Raw genomic sequence first — 23,441 nt, forward strand, 5'->3', positions numbered from 1 at the left:
GAGACTTAGGGAGGTTGTCAGAAGAGCTGGTTGGAAAATTCAACTTTTTGGGCTGACATTTCAACTTTCACTGAAAAAAACCCAAGGCAAAATGTTTGCAAAAAAAAAAAAAAAAATCACAGCCCCTTTTTGGACCAAGAGTCAAAACACAAGCTTCAGCCCTTCCAGAAAGCAGCCAATACACTCAGCACTTTTTGAGCTGGCGAAGACCCAGCCCCCTCCCTTCAAATGGGACAGCCCTGGGGGAAACATCACTGCATTGTTACAACAGAGAATCACTTTTATTTTATTTTATTTTAAAAAGGCCTTCACATCCATTGAGAGGTTTGCTTTTTTTTTTTTAATATATCCATTTTGTTGTTTTTTTTTTGTCATTTTTTAATTTTTCTTTTCTTTTTAACAGTGACAGTAACTGAGGTAACACCTGTGACACTATAATCTCTCCTACAGGAAGAATATCCAAAACCTGACAGACGAAGGAATTACCCCCCCTCGACAACCTAATAACAACAATGCAACAGAAAAAATATCTCACGCACACCCTGAAAATCAACGAACCAACCGGAAAAATAAAAAAAGTTCTATGTGGTGTTCTTATTCCTTATCTACATTATTGCACGAAAGATCAAGGACATTGAGGGACCTAAGGCAAAAAGGAGAAATTGCGGCTCTATTATCTAAATCTGTGCAATGCTACCTCTAAAAAATACTCGAGCCCTGGTCTTCCCCAAAGCACGGGGTGACACCTAAACAGGAGGGCAAATGGGTTGCGTTCCCCCAAAACGTGGACTGCTGAGAAGGAGGGGCGACGCTGGGTGTTGTAACGGTGGGGGTGGGGGAAGAGGACCGATGGACAGGATTGGCGACACAAAGGAAGATCCAGGGGTCAGCAGGCTGCTAGTCTGAAGGGTGGGAGAAGCCTCTCAGATGCTGTCCCTTCCTCACCATGGATAGGTAGTTGTTTGAGTGGATCAGTCCTGCCAAGGGATGGAGCAATGGGCTATCAGACATGGTGCCCCTTGGATACTGTACCCAGAGGTTCTGGAGAGTCACCATGGCGCTCTAGCAGTGGTGGGGAAGGAGGCCAGGGTTGGGTGTGTGCTGTGGCCGGCAATGGTTATACAGAAGACACACCCTCGCTTTCTGCTGAAGTCCGGTGGCACTGGCTGTCAGGTGCCCCCTGCGTATTAGGTGCGGGGCTTGGACCGTGCCTGCCCTCCTGGTGTCTGTTTGTAAACTGCTGTTGCTGCTTAATAGCGTGATAGCCCTTTGTGCAGTGCTGAGTGAGTTGGGCCGTGCCCAGAGGCCGGGGCTGGGGGGCGGGAGCTGCTTGCCAGACCAACACCTCCACTCAGCCAGTCCAACTCCCCTCCCCTGAAATGGCCCCTGAAATGGCCCCTGCCATGGCCCCTGGGGAGTGCAGCCAGCCCTGGGGAGTCTGGGACAGGGCGGGGAGGGGAGGACAGAAGGGTGGGCAGCACAGCTCTGTGCCACTAAAGCCCCAACAGTGTCCGGCCCTCAGCCAGCCGGGTGGCAGGACTGACCCTGTTTGTGCCCACACTGCAAGCCACAGGCAAGGGGGCCGAGCCAGATGCTTGACAGGGGTCTGTCTTTGCTGCAGTGCTAACCCAGGCACCTACTCGCCTCACCCGCCCTTCCCCACACAAGCCTGATGGTGCTTTACAGTTGGGCTAGCTGGCCTGGGCTATAAGCTAAAACCTAGGTGCTGATTACGCTTGGACTGGTAACCTGCCCACTTTGCAGTGAGGACTGCAGCTAAACCACTCATGTTCTGCTAGTCCTCCAACGACCATCCCACAATCCCACCCCCTTCCCCTCATGTGCCCAGAAGGGCAGACAGGTTCCCCACAATTCACTGGGAAAGCATCATAGACAGTGGCTCAGCTCGCTGCAGTGCAAAGCACCATGGGATGGGCCACCGCAGAAGCCCTAGCGACACATACAGCGAGCGCAGCACCACACGTAGCTGCATCTGGCTTTGCAGTGGCTGTTCACACCGGGCTAGGAGAATCTGGGCAGTGAGAACACCCCACCTGTCGCCAGTGTTAGCTCTGCAGGGAAGATCAGCCCTGAGGTGCAGGTGGGGTGGGTGCATGGCAGGTCATGGGGGCAAGTGAAGCCCCCCTGTGGGATGACAGGGACCTATAGTCCCTGCGCTCAGGAGGAAATCCCTTTGGTGCATGCCCTTGATTGGGAAAGAGCCCATATGCCTTGTTCTTCCAGTACCCTGAGGACCCTCTGCTCGGGACCGAAGCTGGGAGACAGCAGACATGAGTCTGTGGTAGGCAGCTGAGCTGACCCTGTGGACACCTCTTGGCAGAAGCCCAACACCCCCTCAGGGCCTGGGACCCATGTTTGTGTATGGCCTAGGACTCTGCAATGAACTGCTTTCCTGCTCCTCCCCCCCGAACCCTCCCTCCCCCCCCCAACGCCTACAGGACCTCTCTGGCTCTGAAGCACCCATACTCTGTTAATTCTATCCCTCACCAAGGCTCTGGGCTGGGCATTCAGCCCCCTTGCTCCAGAGCCAGCCAGGCAGGTTCCCTATGCATCCCTGGGGTGGTTAGTTACTGATTGGACCTGCTAAGGCCCTTCCCCAACTTGCCCATGGAGAAGGCAACTCCGGCCTCCAGGTCTGATTCAACAGCAGATCAGAGAAGTGCTTATATCCATCCCTCCCCCTCACACCCACCCACCCATCTCTCTCACACACACATGCCCATCTCTCGTTCTCACACACACACACACACACACACACACACCCTCCCGTCTCTCTCTCTCTTACACACACACACACACCACCTCTCTGTCCTGTGTCTCATGCACACGCACCCATTTCTCACACACACACCCTCCCATGCACACACACCCGCCCATCTCTTTCTTGCTCACATACACGCCCATCTCTCTCACACACCCTCCTGTCTCTCACACACACACACACACACACCCCTCCCGTCTCTCTCACACACCTCCCATCTCCCACACACACACCTCTCTTTCACACACACACATCTCACATCCCCTCCGTCTCTTCACCCTCCCATCTTTCTCGCTCACACACACACATACTCCGACCTCACACTCTCATCTCTCTCTCTCTCTCTCTCTCTCTCTCACACACACACACACACACCTCTCCCATCACATACATACCTCTCATTACATGCACAAACACCTCCCAGCTCTCAGACACCTCCTACCTGCACCCTCCCATCTCAGTGCGACCCTGCTTGTCACAGGTCAGTCTCCCGGTATGCTCTGGCAGTGCAGTCGCCCTGGGCCTGCCGCTGGCACCCTGCCACTACCATGGGACTGGGGACTCCCCACCATCCTTTGGCCACACTGAGGTTTGCAAACCTTGCCTGCCAGTGACCGAGCTGGGACCAACTGAGTCAGCAGATGCCACTCAGCCTCCTGCTCCTGTCACAACATAGCCCAGTAATGCAGGTACTTGGGCGGGTTGATCCCACAGCTACAGAACAGCTGAGCACAGCTGGGAGATGAAGCTCAGCTCCCATCACTGGGCTATATACAGGCTTTGGGCAGGTGGGGTGCTAGCAGGCTCCAGCACGCCAGGGAAACACAGCCACCTGCCCCACTCAGCCCATAGCTGTGGAAGGCTCACGTTAAGAGGTGACAATGTTGGGGGTGGGAGGGTCATTTCCACCTCCGTGTTCCCAAGCCACTGAAGCTACTGCCCTAGATATGTCTGTGCCTCCATCAAACGGCCTTGCCATGGGCATCTGTTGGCAGTGAGTGGGCTCCCAGCGGTGCCCTGGCTAGGGGAGAGCAAGCTGGCACAGGTTATCACAGTGGCTGAATAGGGCGCACTGTGGCACTGGTGGGGCACTGAGGGTTAGGGCTGGGAGCTGGCCAGCAGCTCGGGTGTGGGCTGGGTCTAAGCGGAGGCATTCTAGAGGCCAGGGAAGCTCAGCGGCAAAGCCCATCTCCCCAGGGGCACATGTTACAGCAGCGCCTGGCATACCCAGGGCATTGCCTCCCTGCAGTCCCACCCAGCCCTTCATGCCGCTCTCAGTGCAGTATGGCTGCAGTGCACGGTGAGTCATCCAGAGCACCCTGGACACAGGGCTCTTGCCTGCCCTGACAGCACCACTGCCTTCCATCTCTTCTCTCCAGCACCCCCTGCTGCCTTCAGCTTGTCGTGGCAACTGGCCAGACTTTGCGGGCAGTTAATAGCTTTCCTTTCTGGCCACCACTTGGGGTTTGGCTCCAATGCATCCATCTAAGTGGTGGGTGCTGTGCCAACCCCCACGCCAATGCCTACTGGTTTGCCTTGGGCAACCCCACCAGCTGGTTTTTTCAGGCTGACCTCACCTGTCCCCTGAGCCTTCCACCAGCATGCACCTCCTCCCCAGGGAGTCCCATTGACGGCAAGCAAGAGCCGTCCAGCCCAGGAAGCAGGTGCCAGGCCAAGCTCATCAGGGGTATCTGTGAGCATCCCTTCCCAGGCCCCTGCCATCCAAGCCCCAGCCCCATATGGCCTGGCACTGCATGCTGATGAGAGCCTTTCTAACCACTGCAGCCACAAGAACCCCACGGAGCAGGGGATCCGGAGCCTGATGGCGGCTCTCCTGCTGCCCATGTCCCTCCAGTTAAAACCGAATGGGTTAGATCTCTGCTCCTCACAAGACATCATGCTCTATGCCCCCTTGCTCCCCATATGGGTCCCAGTGCCCCGCTGACCCACTGGGGTCAGGGACAGGGAGAGGCTGTTCCCTGGGAAGGGTGATGGTGACAACAGCCGGGCCCAGCGGGCCCGACACACAGTGACACATGGAACACACCGACATTTGCTACATTTAGCACTTGCTTCCCCCACTGGCAGAGAGAGGCATTCCCTCAGGATCCCTCAGCAAGGAGGGGAGCAGCAGGAGCTGGGGCTGCCCGAGTCCCCACCCCTGGGGGAAGTGCCCTGGGCATGGCTGGGCTCAGGCTGTCAGAGAACTGGCCCTGAGAACACCCCCTTTACAGCCACTGACAGGGTCAGTGGCTCAACCAGGCTTATTGGTTTCCTCTTTATCTCCTGCTCCCCATCACAGGCCACCCTCCAAGCAGGATAGCAGTGGGGGACGGGGATGAGGCAAAAGGGGCAGACCCCAGCCTGCTTGGTATTAAACAGGCTGGTGCACGCTGCCCCCCACAATCTCTCCAAAGGCCTCCTCCACAGACTGGGCTCATGAGCCTTCCACTCAAACCCTACGAGTCCACCCTGCCAGCCCCCGCCCCCCCCCAGGGAAATCACAGGAGAGTCCCCGGGCCTGAGCACAGACACAAAGAGCCAACGAAAGAGCGACAGCGGGCAGCGCTGGAGGGCAACGCTGCTGCAGTGCCCGCTGGACGGTGCTGGCCCCATGCTCTCTTACCGGGATCCTGTAGCAAGAGCCCTGCTCAGAGCCCCAGCACCCACCCTGCCCCAGGGAACAATGCACTAGTTCGCGTATCAAGCCTTGACAGTGATAGGGGATCCCGGTGACCCCCAGAGCCACACGCCTGCTGCAGCCTTGTTGCTTATTAACTACAAACCACCCCCCACGCCATCCTACCCCTCACCCCACCCACACGCCCGATGGCTGTGACATCCCTGCTGAGCCCCTGCTGCTCACAAGATGGTCACCCATCCATTTGTCCAAGACTGGGTGCCGATTCCCTCCTTCCCGCACCCCTGTGTCTTCCCGCTCTCATCCCTGTGAAAGTCCCTGCCCACCCCCAACAATGGGAAGAGCCTCAGCGCTCCTCCCATGCCCCACTGAAAAAGGGGGGGCGCAGTGCAGAGTGCCCGGGGAAGCAGCCCCCAGCCCAATCATGGAAGACGTGAGGGGGAGGGGCCACCATGCCACACAGGGTCCTTCCCGGCCGCCAAGCCGGGGCCTTTCTGCCTGGCTCTGTGTCTGCACTCTGGCCTTTCCTCCAGGGGTTAGCTATACGTCGCAGCCTCAGTATCAGTGAGTACTAGCAGTGTGAGTATTTTTTGCTTCGGGAGACATGGCTCCTGGTCCCTTTTCACACAAAAAAGGAATCCCCTCCCCCCTGAACCCCATTCGCCAGTGGGGCGGGGAGGCAGGGGTGCTGACATCATCGTTGCAGGCTGTACAGAGCGGAGCGGGGTCATGATGACCAGCTGCCCCCTCATTCCCGCTGAGCCCTCATCAGACACAAATCTCTATTGCTGTGGCCAGGACCATCTGCCCTTTGCCTTTGTCCTGCCGCCCGTCCGTCCGGCTAGCTCCCCCCGGGGAGGACAGGCCTGGCTCGGAGGCGGAGAGCCGGGGGCCGCTGCCTTCCGTCAGGATGGTTCTCTTGAGTGGGGTGGGGGTGCAGGAGCTGGGCGTCTCATGGCGATGGGGGCCGGCGGAGAGCTTATCTCCGGCATGCTTGCGGGAGCGGTAGGAGGGCCGGCGGCGCACCTCCGACATCAGGTCGTACTTGATGAAGTAGAAGACCTCCTTGACGGGGCAGCGCTTCTCGGGGTCCAGGGCCAGGAGGCGCTGGAACATGCGCAGGGCATTGTCTGTGAAGCGCCGCCACTGGGACGGCAGGCCTGCCAGGCGCCCCTTCTGCCACCGCACAAATTCCTCAAAGAAGGTGTCCGAGGCAGCGGCTGCCTCCCAGGGGAAGTTGCCGGTCAGGACGCAGAAGATGAGCACCCCGAAGGCCCACACGTCTATGCTGGTGTCCACCGCGAAGCCCTCGGCCCGGCCGGCCTGGCACACCTCGGGCGCCGTGTAGGGTATGGTTCCGCTGATGCGCTTCACCCGGCAGCCCACCTTGCGGGTCATGCCGAAATCGGCCAGCTTGACCCGGCGGCAGTCGCGGTCAAAGAGCAGCACGTTCTCCGGCTTGATGTCCCGGTGCACCAGGTTCTTGCTGTGCACGTAGTCCAGGGCCAGGCCCAGCTGCTGCACACAGCGCTTCACCATGTCCTCGGGGAGGCCCACCTGCAAGGGCAGACACGGTGCATTAGCAATGGGCACGGGGATGGGGGTGCCGGGGGGGGGCATTTCCACATGGCTGCTGCGACCCAGGGGCCCGGCCTGATCTCCAGCACATGTGGAGTCGGACAGGCAGGCACTGGGGGTTTAGCCACAGAACTACAGAAGTGAATGGATTAACAGCAGTTTGGCTCTCCTGGGGACTGTCCCTGGCTGCCAGGCTCCTCACAAGGTGTATGGGCCCCATCACAGAAACGTCCTGTTGGCACATTTCAGGTCACACAAAGACTCTCCCCTTAGGAGCTTGAATTAAGGAGGTCCTACTATAATTCCTTTATCAGTGCTTAAGCTCCTCCTTCCCCAGGCCTCCATGTGCCCTCGCACAGATGGAAGTGTGTCACCCCAAAATGGCACATGTCCATGCTCCTGGTCGCTGCGGGGATGACTGCCTGCCCCGAGGTCTGTCCCAGAGTGGGCCCTTCCAGCCCCCCAAACAGCTTTGTGGCTCTTCTCTGGTCAGTGTCTGGTAACGAGCTGCCCAGACCTGGCCGCACCTTGGATATTCTGCTCAGCCTCCCTGCTCCGTGACATGGAGCCGTGGCTCTCCTCTACAGGCACATCCCCCATCCACTGTCACCCCCCAATCCCAGGTAAGGTCCCCTGCTCCCAGGGCTGGACCCAGAAGTCAATTGGCGGCAGGATCTCAGTTGAGGACCTTCTCCCTGAGAGAGGCCAAGTCCAGTGCAAGTGAGTGGAGATCCACCTCAGCTTCTCCTCCTCCCGGGTCTCTCTCTAGTGCCTGTTAATCCCCAACAGACCACGACACCCTGGGAGGGGGCAGAGGTGTCGACTCCATGAGTTCTCCAAGGCTGGAACATCCATGGAAAAAAATTAGTGGGTGCTCAGCACCCACTGGCAGCCAGCTCCCTCTCACAGCGCCTCCCACCTGCCCGCTGCCCCACCCATCAGCGCCTCCCCCCTCCCTCCCAGTGCCTCCTGCCTGCCATCTGTTTCACTGAATCGCATCGTGCAGGAGGCGCTGGGAGGGAGGGGGTGGAGTAGGGATGGGGCACGCTGGAGGGAGGGGGCAGAACTGTGTGGGAAGAGGCGGGGAAGGGGCAGGGGTGGGAAGAGGCGGGGTGGGGGTGGAGGCTTGGGGGAAGGGGTGGGGTGTGAGCAGGGTCTGGGGTGGAGCCGGGTTGAGCATCCCCTGGGCCCGGAGGAAGCTGGCTGAGAAGACTGATGGAGCTGGAAGGGCTGGCTGAGGAAGAGATATGAAGGGTGCTTGGCCAAGGCAGTGTGAAAGGGAGGAGAGGAGGTCATGGTGTCCATGTGGGAGCAGGGAGAGGAATTGCTTAGGGTGCTCTGGGGTTGGACAGGGTAAGAGGGAGGAGACTGACAAAAGGGAAGTCTAGGCTGAGCTTCAGGAGAAATATCTAAGGCAGAGAGATCCGGGGGGCCAAGGTCCTGGAGAACAACCCTACACTGGCCACTGGGTCGGGAGGGGATGGACTAGGTGACTTAAAAGGCCTTCTCTACCTCTAGTGTCTCTGATGAGCATTGCCTTGGGTCCCTATCCATGTGCAATGCAGAAGCTGGGCGGAAATTTGGAAACCATCATCATCCTGAAATGGCAGCCAACAAACTGTTTCCCTCCCTCCCACACACCAAGGGCTTGAGGGGCGATCAGGTGGCTGGTTAAGAACTGCCAGCCACTCGGGCAGGGCTGTTGAGTTCAGCAGGGGTGGGGATACAGTTACCCTTCTTCTCCAGGGGCAAGGTCCTTACCGCTCACCACTACCTTGGAGACCAGTGCAGGCCTGGTGGAACCAGTCCAGAATGCATCCCCCAGGGGAGATCTTAGCCAGAACCCAGGCTAGTCTGAATCCCTGGGCCAATGGCAGACACCTATGCCAGCCTTCCAAAGATCAAAGTGGTGAGGGGCACACAGGGGCTAGAATTTCCTGGGTCACAAAGGAGAGGGCATTTCAAGGACTCACCTCCCTCCCCCCCCCCCCCCCCCCCCCCCCCCCCCCCACATACACCCTGTCTCTTGTCTTTGCTAAAGCACCCGCTGAAGCTGTATAATCACATTTTCCTTTATTTGCTTTACATTACAATTTCATTACACTTCCAATTCAATTATGTCTAATTATATTTGGGGAGATCTCTTTCTACTCTTTGGTCATCCTTTCTCCCTGGTTCTCTCTCAGTTCTGTCTGCTTATTCCTCCTCCCCCCCATGCCTTGTTCCTTCAGGGCAGAGAGGGGAAATGTTTTATGATCAGAGCAAGCAGTACAATGTGCCATTGGGCTAGCTCGCCCCAGGAGGTGGCTATGAACCCCTGGTCACTGTTGAACCTTCCCTGCTTTCATAAGGATAATGAATCATAGTCATTAATTTCTTATCTTCATCTAGCACCTTTCAGGATCCCAAAGCACTTTGCAATTCATTTCACCCACCACTGAAATGCGGCCCCCTCTGGGGTGGGACATGCCAGCAGTTTAACAGCGCACAGCATCACTAGGCAAGGGTTTAGGACAGGAAGTGATGCATAATGCACCCAGTTGCAACTGCAGGGCAAGCATAAGCAGGAAGGTTGTACTGACCCCAGTTAGTATTTAACAGCCCTGCTCTTGTGAAAATCGCTACAGGCTCATTAACAGGACACAAGTGGCCAGGGGCTCAGCTTTGTCTCATCTGAAGGCATGCTGCCCCCAGGGGTGAGGTCTGATTGCAGAGTCGGGGGCAAGAGTGCCACCTACTGAACACCCTGTATATGCGGGAGCCACTAACACTCGGGATGCTCCCAATTCAGAACTCTCCACTCACTCTCACCTTGCCCAAGTGGAAAGGACCCACAAGGTGCTAGCAAGAGGAGAACCAGGCCCAGGTGCTCTCAGACGGGAATGTCAGGGCTTTCCTGTGGCAGTACTGCACTCAGGCACCCGCCAGGCCTGAGCCTGATATGCTGGCTCCAGTCAGCACCCTTGCTTAGCACATGAGATCACAGCTGGAGGACAGAGTCTGCCTTTAGGTCTCTGAGTAGCAGAGGTAGGATGGGGGTCAATGGAGAAGAAGGTCTTCTCGTGTAGGAAAGGGGTCTGTTGTGCAGGGGAGCTGGGGCAGCCCCAGTTGAGGGCCATGGGTGTTAAAGCTCAAACTCCATGGGGGCAGGAGAGAGGTAGCCTAGGGAAGCTTCCTAGCTGGTACCTGTGGCGGGATGATGTCAAAGAGGTCCCCGCCAGGCGCATACTCCTGAGCGAAGACATAGCAATCCTCAGTCTCAAAGACCACGTCGAAGACCTTGATGATGAAGGGGCTGGAGGAGAGCGTGTTGGTGATGCTGAACTCCCGCAGGAAGTTCTTCAGCTTCGTCTTGCTCTTGTTCACAAACTTCAGCGCCATTTTGGTGCCTACAGGGGAAAAGGCTCAGGAGAAGGCTCAGCAACACAGGGCTCCTCCCAGACCAGTGAGGAGTTTGGGGTGGGACACAACGCTCCCACAAGAGCTCCCAAATTCATGGTCCCCGGCTCAGGCCCCACCCATCCAAGCAGTGAGGTCCCAGCAGGTGCTGCTCTCCCTACCAACCCAGCTCTACGTGGCGCTTGCCATGGCCTGGCCCACACCCACTGGACCTCTGGAGAGGCCTGGGCGGGAGACACTGGCCTTTGAGCACAAGGACTGAGATTTTCCTGTCCGTTTTCAAGATTTTAAAAAATGTTCCCATCCCAAATCAGAACAAAGAGTTGAAATCTCAAAAAAATGTTCAAACTGAAAGTCTGGGGGGAAAAAATTGATTCGGGTCAGTGGAATCGTTTCATTCCCATTTTGTCAATTTTTTCAAGACCTTTTTAACTCTCGTTAGCTTAAATTTCTAAACAAAAAGTCGTTTTGAACCAGAAAGGTAGAATTTTTCATGTTGAGTTTGACACTCTTTTTTCAAAAATGTTTTGAGTGGAGAAGTTCATTGACGACGCCCCTTTCCCACGAAACGTGTCCGTTTGGATGCAAACCATTTCATTGAAAAATTCCTGACCAGCTCTGCTGGGGCTGGGGCCAGTAGCTGGGCAGGGACACTAACAGGAGCACCTGGCATCCTCCCCAAAGGGCTTTGCCCCCACAACCCAGAACTACAGAACAGCCTCAAAGCAGCAAGCCTGGTCCACAGGGAGCTGTACAGAAGGGACCGCCCCAGCCTCAGCCCATCATGGAGACCTCCATGCCTATCCTGTCAGCTCACCGGGGGCGGAGGACTGTGGGTGTGTCAGGGAAAAGCCAGTGGAATGGCACACAGAGTGGATCCCTGTGGCCACAGGCCCTGGTAAGAGGCAAGCAACAGGCCATACCTGCTACTCTCCCAGTAGCTGGATGCCCCCTGGCTGTGGGTTGGGGAGTGCACCCCTCATGCCAGTGCAATTTCTGCAAGCAAAACCCTTTGACTTAGACTGGGGATGTGGCGATAACGAGTTGAGACCCAGCCTGCTTCAGGGGTCCCTGTCTGAGCAACTCCTCACTCCCCCATGAGCTGAACCCAAGCTGGGGTACAGGAGCCTGACACTTCCTGCAGCTGGCATGGCTAGAAATATCCCGAGGTGAGCCACTCCCAGTGGGCATCAGTCAGCCTGCAGCAGACAGGCGCCAAGCCAAACAGGAGGGACAAGAATCCTTGTACTCCCTGACCTGCTAACAGGTCTGGGCTGAATTTCAGATGGCTGCTCAGTTCCTCCACTCCAGCCGTGTCTCCCCTCCCCGTCCAGCCGCTCCCAGCCCGTGGCTTGCCAAGCTGCCAACAAGCCCTGCCTGCCCAAATGGCCAGGCCTGGCCACTAGGAGCCGAGCTGGCCTCACCTGTGCTTTTGTGGGACACCAGGTCCACCTTGCCGTAGGTGCCCTTGCCGAGCTCGCGGATGAGGTCATAGTGCTTGTTGATGTCGGAGCCGGAGAGGGTGCGGATGGCCAGCGACTGCATGTCCTCAGTGATCAGGGGCACTCCGCAGCAGGCCAGCTTGCGCGACGGCTCCTGCTCGATCGAGCCAGCACTCATCGTCGCACTGCAAGGCAGAGACGTGGTCAGGGGCATCGCCATATGCTGCCACACCTGTGGGCCTGCCACACACACTGCCTGGCACCCACTGTCGTGTGTGGCGCTGGGCACAGGGGAGCCTCATGAACCACTAGGGGAGTTCTTTGGGGCCTGAGGAGGGCTGCCCCTGCAGGGGCACAGAGACCCACTGTGCTGGATAATTCCCCACCCATGTTGTACAGAAACAGCCCCTCCTGTCATCAGTCTAAATTCCCACCCACTCTCTCCATGTCAGTCCTGGTCTTTGCCATCACTCTCACTCCTCTAATCCTTTTGCTGGCTCCCCCTTCTCCATCGCCAGCTCCAGAGCTCTGCCCTCCCTGCTCATCTGCCCAGGCTCCATCTCATCAGCTCCATCCATGGTGCCCCATTGCCCTCTTTGTCTGCAACCCCCGTGGCCGTGCTGCCTTCCAGGCCACCCCCTATACATGGAGTCCCGATCCCCCAATCCAGGCTGGCCGGCTTCTTTAAATCCCCCCAACAACCCCCTTCCTCCCACAAGGCCTGCCGTGGCTGTAGCCAATATCCAGTGCACTTATCCACCTCGTGAGTCAGCTGCTCCCCTCCATAGAAGGAAAGGTCAAGCACTGGGAGAGGAGTCAGAACTCCAGGACTGATGCAGGGAATTCCAGGCAGGTGGGGGGCACAGGAGGGCTGAAGTGTGTGTGTGCACCTGGGCATGTAATTTACGTATTCTTGTTAATATGATGTGTATTGTGCTAGGTGCTGTACATTATTTATTAGGGGTATTATGTTAGCACCAAGGAGCCCTGGCCCTATTGTGCTAGACACTGTACATTATTTATTAGGGGTATTACGGTAGCACCAAGGAGCCCTGGCTCCATTGTGCTAGGTGCTGTACAAACAGAGCAAAGCAGTGGTCCGTGCCCCCAAAGAGCTCAGTGTGTATGACTTTATAGAGCTCCCAAGCACAAGTGACTGTCCATGCGATCACTCGGCCTGCGTGTTACATCCCTTTCCCTCTCCCCTCAGCTTTTCAGTTTGTCAGCTCCCCAGGGCAAGGACCATGTCCCTGGCTATGTTTGGAAGTGTGGACTACGTTGCAAGCGCCCTGTGACAGGGCTTTCTCCTGGGGTCTGCCAGACTTGGTACAACTCTGCACACATCTGCCCCTCCCTGGGGCTGGCTGTGAGCCATGCTAGAGGAAGCAGGGAACTCAGAGGGTCAGGGAGAGCTTGTTCACAGAGGGGAGAGCAGGAACTCAACCAGTGGCAATGTCTCAGCTGGCTGGGGATTTCCATAGCATCACCCACAATGCTCTGCTTCAGAATCTGGTTGAGGTCACCCTCATTGTGCTGAGGTGGGACAGAGAGCAGGGAGGACGAGGTGGCTACTTACCAAACAGTGAATGTTGGGACACCACAATAAGGCTGTTTGGAAAGGCATTGGTGTTAGCACCAGAGGAGCATCTTTACTAAGGGCAGCCTTCAGTGAGCAGCTGTCTGAGCACATATGATTCCATCCTGCAGGGGGCAGTGGAGCATGCCCACACCCATGCTCTTGTCCAGCAGAATGGATGCTCTTGTCGCTAAGGTCTGGCACTGGGTCCCAGGAGATTGAGGTTCAATTCCCTGCCCTGCCATAGGCTCCCTGTGTGACCTTGGGAACGTTCTTTGACCCCTCTTTGTCTCGGTTCTCCACCTAAACAGGGTATGGCTGTAAAGCAAGGAGAAGCCTACAACAGAGAGTTTCAGAGCCCAGGTTTTCAGGCCTGTGCAGTGGCACTAGAAAGAGCTGTGTAGCCATATGGGCTCAGGCTCTGACACCCTGTTCCAGGGGAAAGCTCTCTGGAGTGGGGCTGAAGGGGCCTGAGCTGTGTTCCTCACTGCCACGGACTGGCTGCGTGACCTCGGGCACGTCTCCTCACCTCACTTCCCCAGCTGGTGAAGGGGGAATTGTATGTCCCGAGCACTAGATCTGTGTGTGGAAGAAGAGCTAAGTATCATTCTAGCATTTGCTACACAATCTCTGCTGGGGCGGGGGGGGAAGACGCCCGGTGCTGGTGGGGGGAGGGCAGGCCAGCGAGGTGGATTTGTCAGGGGCCCACATACCAGAGGATCTAGGCACCAGGAGAAAGTTACAGCTCTGCTGCTTGTCATTTGGGTTAGCTGTCGTTGCCAGGTCTTTAGCCTTCCCACAACACCGCATTACCCTCACCCCTGCAGAGAGGATCCAGATGCCAGCAGCACACAGCAAAAAACAAGATGCTGTGAGTTATCCCCGCGACACTAGCAGTATTTGTGCTCTGAAAGCAAGTCAGACCTGACTGGGGGGATTCTGGGCACCTCAGCTGGCACAGAAGGGCAAGGATTGGCCAGTGCAGGCCCAGACAATTTCTGAGGGGGGGCGGTTGGAGCTGGCCAGGATCTGAAATCCAGGAGATCCTGGGTTATAAACGGAGAGTCTTTGCGCAGCAGCAAATGCACAATGAAGGCCAGCTGGTGCTTGGAGCTTTAAAGAGCAACCCCCCCTGCTATGCCAATGGGTTTTCATTCACAGAAAGATAGGACCTGATTATGTAGAGAGCTGCCTCCAACCCAATCCCTTCCCCTAGGACAGCTGGTACCACCTATGATCTCACAGCACCGGACAAAGAGACACTAATTAAGCCTCACATCACCCTTCCAAAGCAGGATGGGATCTTTTATCTCCATTCTGCACATGGGGACACCGAGGCGCAGAACGGCGATGTAAACTGCCTAGATTCACACAGCAAGGGTGAGGCAGAGAACCAGATCGCCCAGCTTGCAGGCCTGTGCTCACACCACTAGGCCATCCTGCCTCACAGCATTAAATAATCCCCTACAATGATTCTCTCACCAGCTTGAGTGTAGCAAGGACTAGTGTTGATGTGCGGCACCCTTTGGATGCTATGGTGTACTTCCGCTAAAGGAAAATAGTCTGTGCCTCCTCCCCCGGACCTGCCCCCTCCACACATACTATGCTACTGCTGCTACAGGAGACATCAATCAGCCCCTCTGGGGCCAGCTGTGTAGCTCATGGCCCATCCTTATACAGTGTGACAAAGCTGCTTTCTCAGTTTGCTGGCTGGTTGAGGGATCTGGTAATGGGCTGTCGAATTTTTCACTGCTCGGTTACAGGTTCAAATCCAGCCCAGATATGTGCTTATCCCATGAAATGGTTGAGGAGGGGTCTCTGGCACTTCCTCCCATATCACAAAAACGCCACTGATTGCCCTCTTGTTGGTGGTCTCCAAAGGTTAAATGAGGACTGGAGAGGGAGCTACTGCCTGGCCCTAGCAGCAGGCACAGGGGTGGTTTGCAGGAGAAGTTGCACAGCTGCTGAAGATAATCCAAGCGTTTCATGCTCCAGGACTGTCCTGCAGCCGGGTGCCCATCGACCGCACAGAATTCACTCTGGAAATCACTTTAGTTAGCAGCAGCGTTTGGGCAGAAGAAACCAACGCTGCAGTAAAACAAGCCCAGAGACAGCTTCCCGAGCGGGGTATCATGGCCCCTGCTGTTCCTGCTATGAGGTAAGAAGCAACAAGCCCAGCATACGCAAACTGTGACCAGAGCCCGTTGCTACACTTCACCAAGGAAACCTGGGCAAGGGAAGGCAGTGAAATGAAAACACAGAGATGCCCCCGTCCCAAGTCATGTTCTGACACGCTGCAGCTAATGTCCTCCACAGCCGGTGTTCAAAAGAGGTGTGTGACTGCCAGGGAATGAACGGGTGTCTACAAATGCAAGAGCCGGGACGGAGAGGGGAGTGTGAGAGGGATGTGTTTAAGTGCATGAGAAGTGTGTGCTGCAGAATGCCCGAGCGGGGTGAGCAAGAGAGGGGTCCACGCATGTGTGGGAGATCTTCCTGGTTTGCCTTCCCTCCCTCCCTGGGACAGAAGCAGGGTGCACCTTGGTTTGAGTTGTGTGCTACTGCACTTCCCCTTGAGCTGCTCTCTTCTTGGGCGGGTCCAGAAGCGCTGCAGACGATTGAGTCTCTGTTCATCTTCTCCCACATTTTCCTCTGAAGGGCCCTGAAGGGAATGTAAGTCCCACTGGGGCTGTACCAGGCTCCCAAGTGCTGGGTACTCAGGGGTACATTGCCCCAGATGCTCAGCTTCTGGCTGCAGAGGAATCTGGGCTTTCCCCCATGCACTGGCCCGCATTTCCCAAACTGGCTGTGGGGGTTCTCGCTGGGGAGTGCAAAGGGGAGCCTTTGAGAGCACTGGACAGCCAGAGCCCCCGAGGCAAGGCTGAAAGGCCAACATTTTCCAAAACGCCACTGATCTTGGTGACCTCCATTTTTGGGAGCCCACCTGACTTGGGACACCAGGGGCTGGTTCCCGTCGGTGCTGAGCTACTGGCAGTTCCCATCAGAGTCAAGGGGAGAGGCAGAGGGTGCTCAGCCCCTGGGAAATCAGGCCCCAAGCAGTCACAAGTCAGGCACCCAAGCTCAGTGGCCACTTTGGCGTAAGTGGCTGGGTTGCCTGCGATTGCCATAGTACCGTATGGCCCCTGCCATTCTACAGCTCTGCGGAGCGAGAGGAGGCTAGGAGTGGCCAAGTCCAATTGGCAAACAGGGGGCCCAATTTGCCCCCAGGGGATGACATCAGTGGGAAGTACTGGTATTCCACAGGAAGGGCATCAAGACTTGGGAACCACCACCATGCCGGGGTGTTTGCCGGGCTGTTTCTTGCTCTTCCCCGGATCTGATGCTGCTTTGAGGTGGTGCTGAGGATCACCCAGGGCACAGAGGGCCGTGGGCGGGGGAGAAATTCAGGCTGGATGCTGAGATTAGACTGTCAGCTCTTTGGGGCAGGGACCAGCTGGTTGTTCTGTGTTTGTGCAGCACCTGCCACAACAGGGTCCTGGGCCACGTTGGAGGCTCCTACGTGCCACTGTAATACATCTAATAAATAATGTACAGCACCCGGCGCCAGGAGAGCCTGGTCCATGACTAGGGCTCCTAGGTGCAACTACAATTCACATACTAAATAATAAACATGGTGGGATCACTTGGGGTTGTCTACTGATGTTGGACCCCTCAGGTTGGACTCTCCTGCACTTTGCCAGCCTGGCACGAGCACCCCTCTGGGACATCAGCATTCTGGGACTGTCCCCCAGGGGCCTTGGTGAAGGTGAGGCAGACACCCTAGACCCCAATGGGCAAACACAGACCGTTCCACCTCAGCAGCCACTGCTGCCTAGTACCAAAACCACTGCCCAGACGCCTCAAAGGGGCAGGGGACTTTAACTGAGTTGGAATGAAGTGTCCAAGCTGTCTCATTCCGTAACAACTGAGTGAGATTCCATCGCCAGGCACCAACATGCCCTGTGTAGCTCTGTGATGACTTTCAGCTCTGCCCTCACCACTGCTGGACACTCCCAGCCATCAGCACTGGATGCTGGAGCGCATCAGGTCTCACTGTGGCCAGGTGCCTCTCCCCTGAGTGCTCTTTGGGGAAGGGGCTGTCTTTTCATAATACAGACTGGGCAGAATTCAATTTTATTTTTTTATCCTTTCCACAGATGACATGGATGCGAATTTTTAACCATTTAATTTTTTTAAAATCAATTTACATTTTCACAGTCGTGGAAAATGGAGGGGGAGTCAGACAATAATTAATTAATGATAGGAGATGTTGAGATTCAAAAAGTTAAAGCTTTATGACCATTAAAACACATTGTCAACATCACATATCAAAATAAATATCCTTCAATCAAACTCTAATAAGTTCTCAAGCTGTGTTTTTCTTACTGTGTCTCTCTGTACATTTCAATTACTATCCTGGCAATATTCTTAGTCGGTTTGAGTATGTACGGTGAAATGGACATTTACCGATAAAAACCTAATACTCCCAAGCCTAATGATGTGTGTGTACAGTGCCGAGCACAATGGGTGTCAATCTATAGCCAAGGCCTCTAGGCATTACCAGAACACAGCTGACCACAATTATAATCCACCTCAGCACATCTGTCTCCAGCCAAACCTCCAGCTTCAGCAGCCTAGCAGAACTTGACAGCACTTTTACTGGGACAGAAGGGAAGGGTGTGGGGAGAGGATCTTACACCTCTCACTTCCCTGCCTTTTCCCCATTCCATAGTGAGCTTCCATGTTATCCCACAGGGACTGTTATCCTGCTGTGGTTGTGCTGTCTGATGACTAGTTACCTTTGCTACTCATTCACACAACAGTCAAGTGAACCCCAGGACTTAATTACTGATCATGATGGGGTGTGTACCCTGCACAGACCCGGAAGGGGTTAATGAGGCCTGGGAGGCCAATGATGTTATGTGGCTGCACATGGAGGGGGGAGCCAAGTTTAACTGACCTTGATGCCCAGCTGGGAAGAAGCAGGCGGGTTAGTAAAAAGCCAGAAGCTGAGAGCAGAAGGGGGCTGCAAGGAGAGAATCTGCAGTCACTGTCTGGGAACAGACAGCTGGTGAGGAGGAAACCTGGGGGGAGAATAATCCCTGGGAGCCTAGCCTTGAAAGAAGGGCCAACCCAGAGAAGCTGTGGGGAATAAGGCCTGCGAGAGGCTGAGTACAAAGAAGCCCAGGGAAACAGCATCTAGGAGTGGGACTGTGCAGACCTTGGCTGCCAGTTGCAGGGTCCTTGGGCTGGACACCAGTGTAAAGGGAGGGCCTGGGTTCCCCTACCACCCATTGGGAAAGTGGCATGAGCCCAGAGTCTGGGGACAGAGCCCTGACTTAAGGTCTAGAAATTATTTGTGGGACTTTTATTTGTTGAACTTTGTTACCCCAAAAGGAGCAAGACATAAATCTTGTGACCTGGCTGGAGGGCCAAGCTGGTGGAGGAGAGACCACCACAGCAATGGAGCAACAGCAAGGGGCGCCGCACGGGGAGACACCTGGCCACAAGGAGTGCTATGAGTGACCACCTTACACTTGTTCATACATAATACATGAATTTTTAGAATCCAGGTACACTGATTACATAGTGTTTACACTGGAATTACCCTGTCATGTTGCAGCCGCCTTCCAGTTACAGGAACTGATGATAATGAAAGGTACACAAAGCACAACCACCACAGAACTTCAGTGATTGCTGTAGAAGTGTTGCATAACGTCACTGTTTTGACAGGGTAGCTACAGCGTGACTGCACAGCGAGTGCAGCAGAACGACAGGCAACTACCTTGTCATTGCAGCATAAATACCACCCCACTGTGTTGTGGCTGTAGTGCAGCTACAGCATAATTACAGTCACTATATTGTACCACCCACTGGGATGGGACAGCAGGATTTCACTGTCTTGGCCACTCCTTGGGGTGACCTGGGCACCCAGCAGTCCCCCATGCATACTGCAGGGTAACCTCAAGAAACGATGCCAACACAAAAGGGAATTAAGTCCCACCCTTCCTTCTGGCCACTTGGATCTAACTGGCATGGTCCCAGCCATACAACCAAGCAATAGGAGGCCAGCCTTGGGATATAAAGATACAAAAGCCCATGAGGCATCCATGCAGCAAGAGGATCTCATGGACAGCTGGGGCAGGGAAGACTTTCTAAGCACCACTTCAAAGGTCATGCAGTTGTAAAGTAGCCTTGAGAACAAGCCAACATCTGCATGAAACCCCACTGGATGGATCCATCCTGCATGGCCAGTCCAAAGTCTCCTACCAATGCTGACTTGCTCTTAAAGCAAACCTGAGATGGATTGCTGGGGACTGTCTCTTCATTGGTTCTTCAAAGTCCTGCTCTGGGTCCATATCAGGGCAGTAGAGACCCCACACAGCCCTGATGGAGAGCTATTAACAAATAAATGGACGGGTTTGGTCTATATGCAGTTTTTGCACTGCTTTCACCATATCAGTTTAGAAACAGATATAGCTCGAGTAGTACCAATCCCACGTGTGGATGCACTTATATTGGTATCAAGGAGCTTATAGCTGATTCCCACATGGGAAGGGGAATAAATTATATTGAGAAATGGCAGCTTTATACCAGTACAACTGCAGCCATACTTGGGAGTTTTAACCAGTATAATTATAGCAGTAACAAAAATCACACCCCTAACACACAATTAGACTGGCGCAAAACCTGTGTGCAGAGCAGGTGGAAGAAATCATGGCAGCGCCAGAGTACTGCGGAAAAGCAGATGCTGTAGCAATCTTCAGAACAAGAAAAAAGAGTAACAATAACTGGCCCCTATATCTCACCTGACTTTCAAGTAAATAATGAAACAAAAAATAGTAAAGCATCCAAGGCCTCCCTCCCTATTGACCTGCACCATGTGTAGTCCCCAAGAAGGTGGACAATGCTATCCAACTCTGAACAGTACTGCTTCACATCCACTTTGGATTCTGCATGGCTGTAAATGGTCTCACTAGTGCAATGGCCAATCAGACCCCACAGGCAGGATGGAAACATGAGCATCAACTAGCACTGGGTGTTTGCAAAGAACAGATCTACCCGGATAAAGCTGAAGGCTTTTCTTTTGCAACAGATTTCCAACATCACTGGGCAAGAGGCGAGCTGTTGCTGTTATACAGTTAAATGTGAATACAGTGGCTCACAACATCTCTCAACATAAATTACAGTTAGCTTGCATATGAACAATGTCTTGTAGATGGGAAATGGTCTGCAGGGCCCTAGGCCAAGATTTACGTTATCACAGCAGAAAAGAGCCAAGGGTAACAAACAGCAAAACCACAGATAGCGGGGAGGTGTCTGCTGCCGTGCCCCAGGGATAAACCACATGTTATGGGGTGGACAAAGCCCACACTGGGCAAGAAGGAGTTAACAAGAGCCTGTGGACAGTCAGTCCGGGAGGGCGGGGGGGAGGGAGAAGAGCAGATACTGGCTGTAGCTCAGCGAGAGAAGCCGAGCTAAAGCAGGAAGCTAAGGGTGCGCATCTACACTGCAACAGACCACCCATGGCTGGCCCAGGAGAGCTGACTTGGGTTCGTGGGGCTATAAAATTGCAGTGTAGACAGACAGGCTGGAGGGAAGGCAGCTGGCCCTGGGTTCTCTGTGCCGGTGAAGGGGCCTGCAGAGAGCAGGAAGACTCCTGCTGGGTCAGGGACCGACCTGCCAGGGGAGCAGAGAAAACTCTCCTGAAGCAGAACCACTGGGTGGCGGAAAGTGCTCTGAAGCTCTGCAGTGAGCCTGAGGAGAGAGAGAGCTGCCAATACACCCGAAGCCTGTGCAAAAGGTGGAGGCAGGAAGTGGTCCTGGGAGGCAGTGCGGGTCTGCACAGATAGGCCTTGGCTGCTTATTAAAGGATCCCTGGACTGGACGCCAGAGGACAGGAAAGGCCATTGAGGGGGGTGTGAGGCACCAGGGTAACAACCCTTGCACCTCCCTGATACCAGGGGTAAAGACGAGTGAGTCTGGAGTCGGGATGATGTCCCAAGGAGAGGTCGATGGTCTATTATTTGTTGGACTCTTGATTTACCCCAGAAGGCATGGGGCTATATGTGACCTGCCTAGAGGGCCGAGCCACAAGAAGAAATGACTCACCAGGCTGTCGGACTGCCTTGCAATGCCCAGCCACAAGGGGGCACTCTGGCAGCTAACCACACTCTGACACCACACAGTAATCTACATACCTCAGGCACTTCCATGGCACTCACTACATCTAAGCTCTTCCCAGTCCTTAACGTATTTACCCTCACAACACTCCTGTGAGGCAAGCCTCTTGTCCCCATTGTACAGAGGGGGAAACTGAGGCATGGAGCAGCTAAGTGACTTGCCCAAGGTCACAGAGAAAGCTTTTAGCAGTGCAGGGAATTGAACCTAGGTCTTCAGAGTCATTTTAGGCTTCTGCCCTTACCACTGGCCTATCCTTCCTCTCTAGGGATGAGCTGCAGCTGATACTGAACTGGGAGTTGCTGTGACCATAAGTGAGGGCCGATAATACACAGCGACCCAGAGAGATTACTGACATGGGCCCGATCCCGCAGTCAATCCATTCTGACACAAGGGTCTGTCCACATGGATCCCATCCTGGGATCAAGGTCATGGGCAGGCGATCCCACTTGTAAAAATGCAGCGAATATTCTAAAACTGTGCAAAGTCGAAGATCCTGGATGGGAGGGAGGAAGCCGGGACCAGTGAAAGAGAACTAGGGGCAATACCAGACAGCAATTTAGGCAAGAGTGTTATGGCAAAAGGAGTGTCCAATCAATGCAATTTTAGGGTTGCACACCCAGGACAAGTAGATAGCCGTCCATCTCAATGGGACCTGGCGCAACCTCACCTGAAATCCTGGGTTTGGTTCTGGGTTATCAGAAAGACTCGATAAACTGATGAACAACAATACAAACCATGCGGGTTCTAGAGGGCCTGATGAGAGTTAAGCACGGATCGCATGGCTAAGCAGGGGGACAAATAGAGGGTGCAAACATCAAGAAGGGGAGAGTAGAGCAAAGGCGTATAGGGAGAAGCAGTGGGACATTTAGGCTGAAGATCAGGAATCTATCCCAACTGAGATCTATGAAGCTTTTCAAGGGAACACGTGGAGACCCCATGGCTTGGTCCAGGTCAGACTAGACTGGGTGAAGCATTAGCAATTATACCACGTAGGGAAAAATCCTGCATTGGCAGGAGAGGCTCTGATCTAATAGGATGTTTCCATCTCTGCAGGAATCACCACCCTGGTACAGACCAATGGTCCATCTGTGCCCAGCCTGTCTTCAACAGAAGCCAGTGCCAGACAGTTCAGAGGAAGACACTAAACACTCATAATGCACATAAGTGTGCAATGCTCCACCCCAGGGGAATACTTCCGCTGGGTCCCATCCGGTGATCAGCTCGTGCCCACAGACATGGCTGGGAGCCCTTGTCAGGGGCATTCTAGCTAGGGTAACCATACAGCCTGGCTCTTTGTCTGAAAGATCTGCTCTAGGAATTATTTGGGGGTAGTTCTCTGGCCTGTTTTTCCCAGGTCAGATTAGAAGATCATAGTGGTCCCTTCTGGCCTTGGAATCTATGAATCCAAGATGCTCTCCTTTACTGCTAGAGATAGGGCTGCAGATAGCTTCCTCGGAATGAAACTGATCTTCCTGAAATGTCTCATGCTCCATCCCATCCCAGGGATGTCACACTCATACAGAGTTGTTTTCCCACCACTACAGAGCCCTATTTTACATTCTCTAAATCTTCGTTTTTCAAGAAAAATACAAAAACTCAGCCAAATACACCCTGCAACATATGAGCCCTTAATGTCAGCCCAGCAGTGGTTCTAAGAGCTATCCTGCAGCAGGGAGTTCCAAAAGTTAGGTCTAATGCTAATAATGGGCTTAACAGAGCCAGAGCTTTAGAACTGAGGGTCGCTGGATGGTGATCCGGAAGGACTTTAGTCACTTTTAAAAATCCCAAACTAACCATCCTGCTAACAGCTAACCCAGGCCCTCTTTGAGACACTGCAGCGAG

General features: G+C 54.6%; 1 protein-coding gene across 3 annotated transcripts in view; it reads right to left on the bottom strand.

Annotated features, from left to right (window-relative positions):
• Positions 1 to 343: 343 nt before the first annotated feature.
• SBK1 (SH3 domain binding kinase 1) overlaps positions 344 to 23,441 on the bottom strand; it is a 48,962-nt gene continuing 25,864 nt past the window's right edge. For all 3 annotated transcript variants that reach the window (XM_007054455.4, XM_043523603.1, XM_043523602.1), the window contains exons 2-4: positions 11,825 to 12,027; positions 10,188 to 10,390; positions 344 to 6,980 (exon numbers count right to left, since the gene is read on the bottom strand). In XM_007054455.4, the coding sequence (XP_007054517.1) occupies positions 6,192 to 6,980; positions 10,188 to 10,390; positions 11,825 to 12,020 (1,188 nt within the window). In that variant the 5' untranslated portion in view covers positions 12,021 to 12,027 and the 3' untranslated portion in view covers positions 344 to 6,191. The remainder of the gene's footprint in view (positions 6,981 to 10,187; positions 10,391 to 11,824; positions 12,028 to 23,441) is intronic.

Source organism: Chelonia mydas, chromosome 10 (genome assembly GCF_015237465.2).
Source record: "Chelonia mydas isolate rCheMyd1 chromosome 10, rCheMyd1.pri.v2, whole genome shotgun sequence".
In the NCBI taxonomy this organism is placed as follows: domain Eukaryota; kingdom Metazoa; phylum Chordata; order Testudines; family Cheloniidae; genus Chelonia; species Chelonia mydas.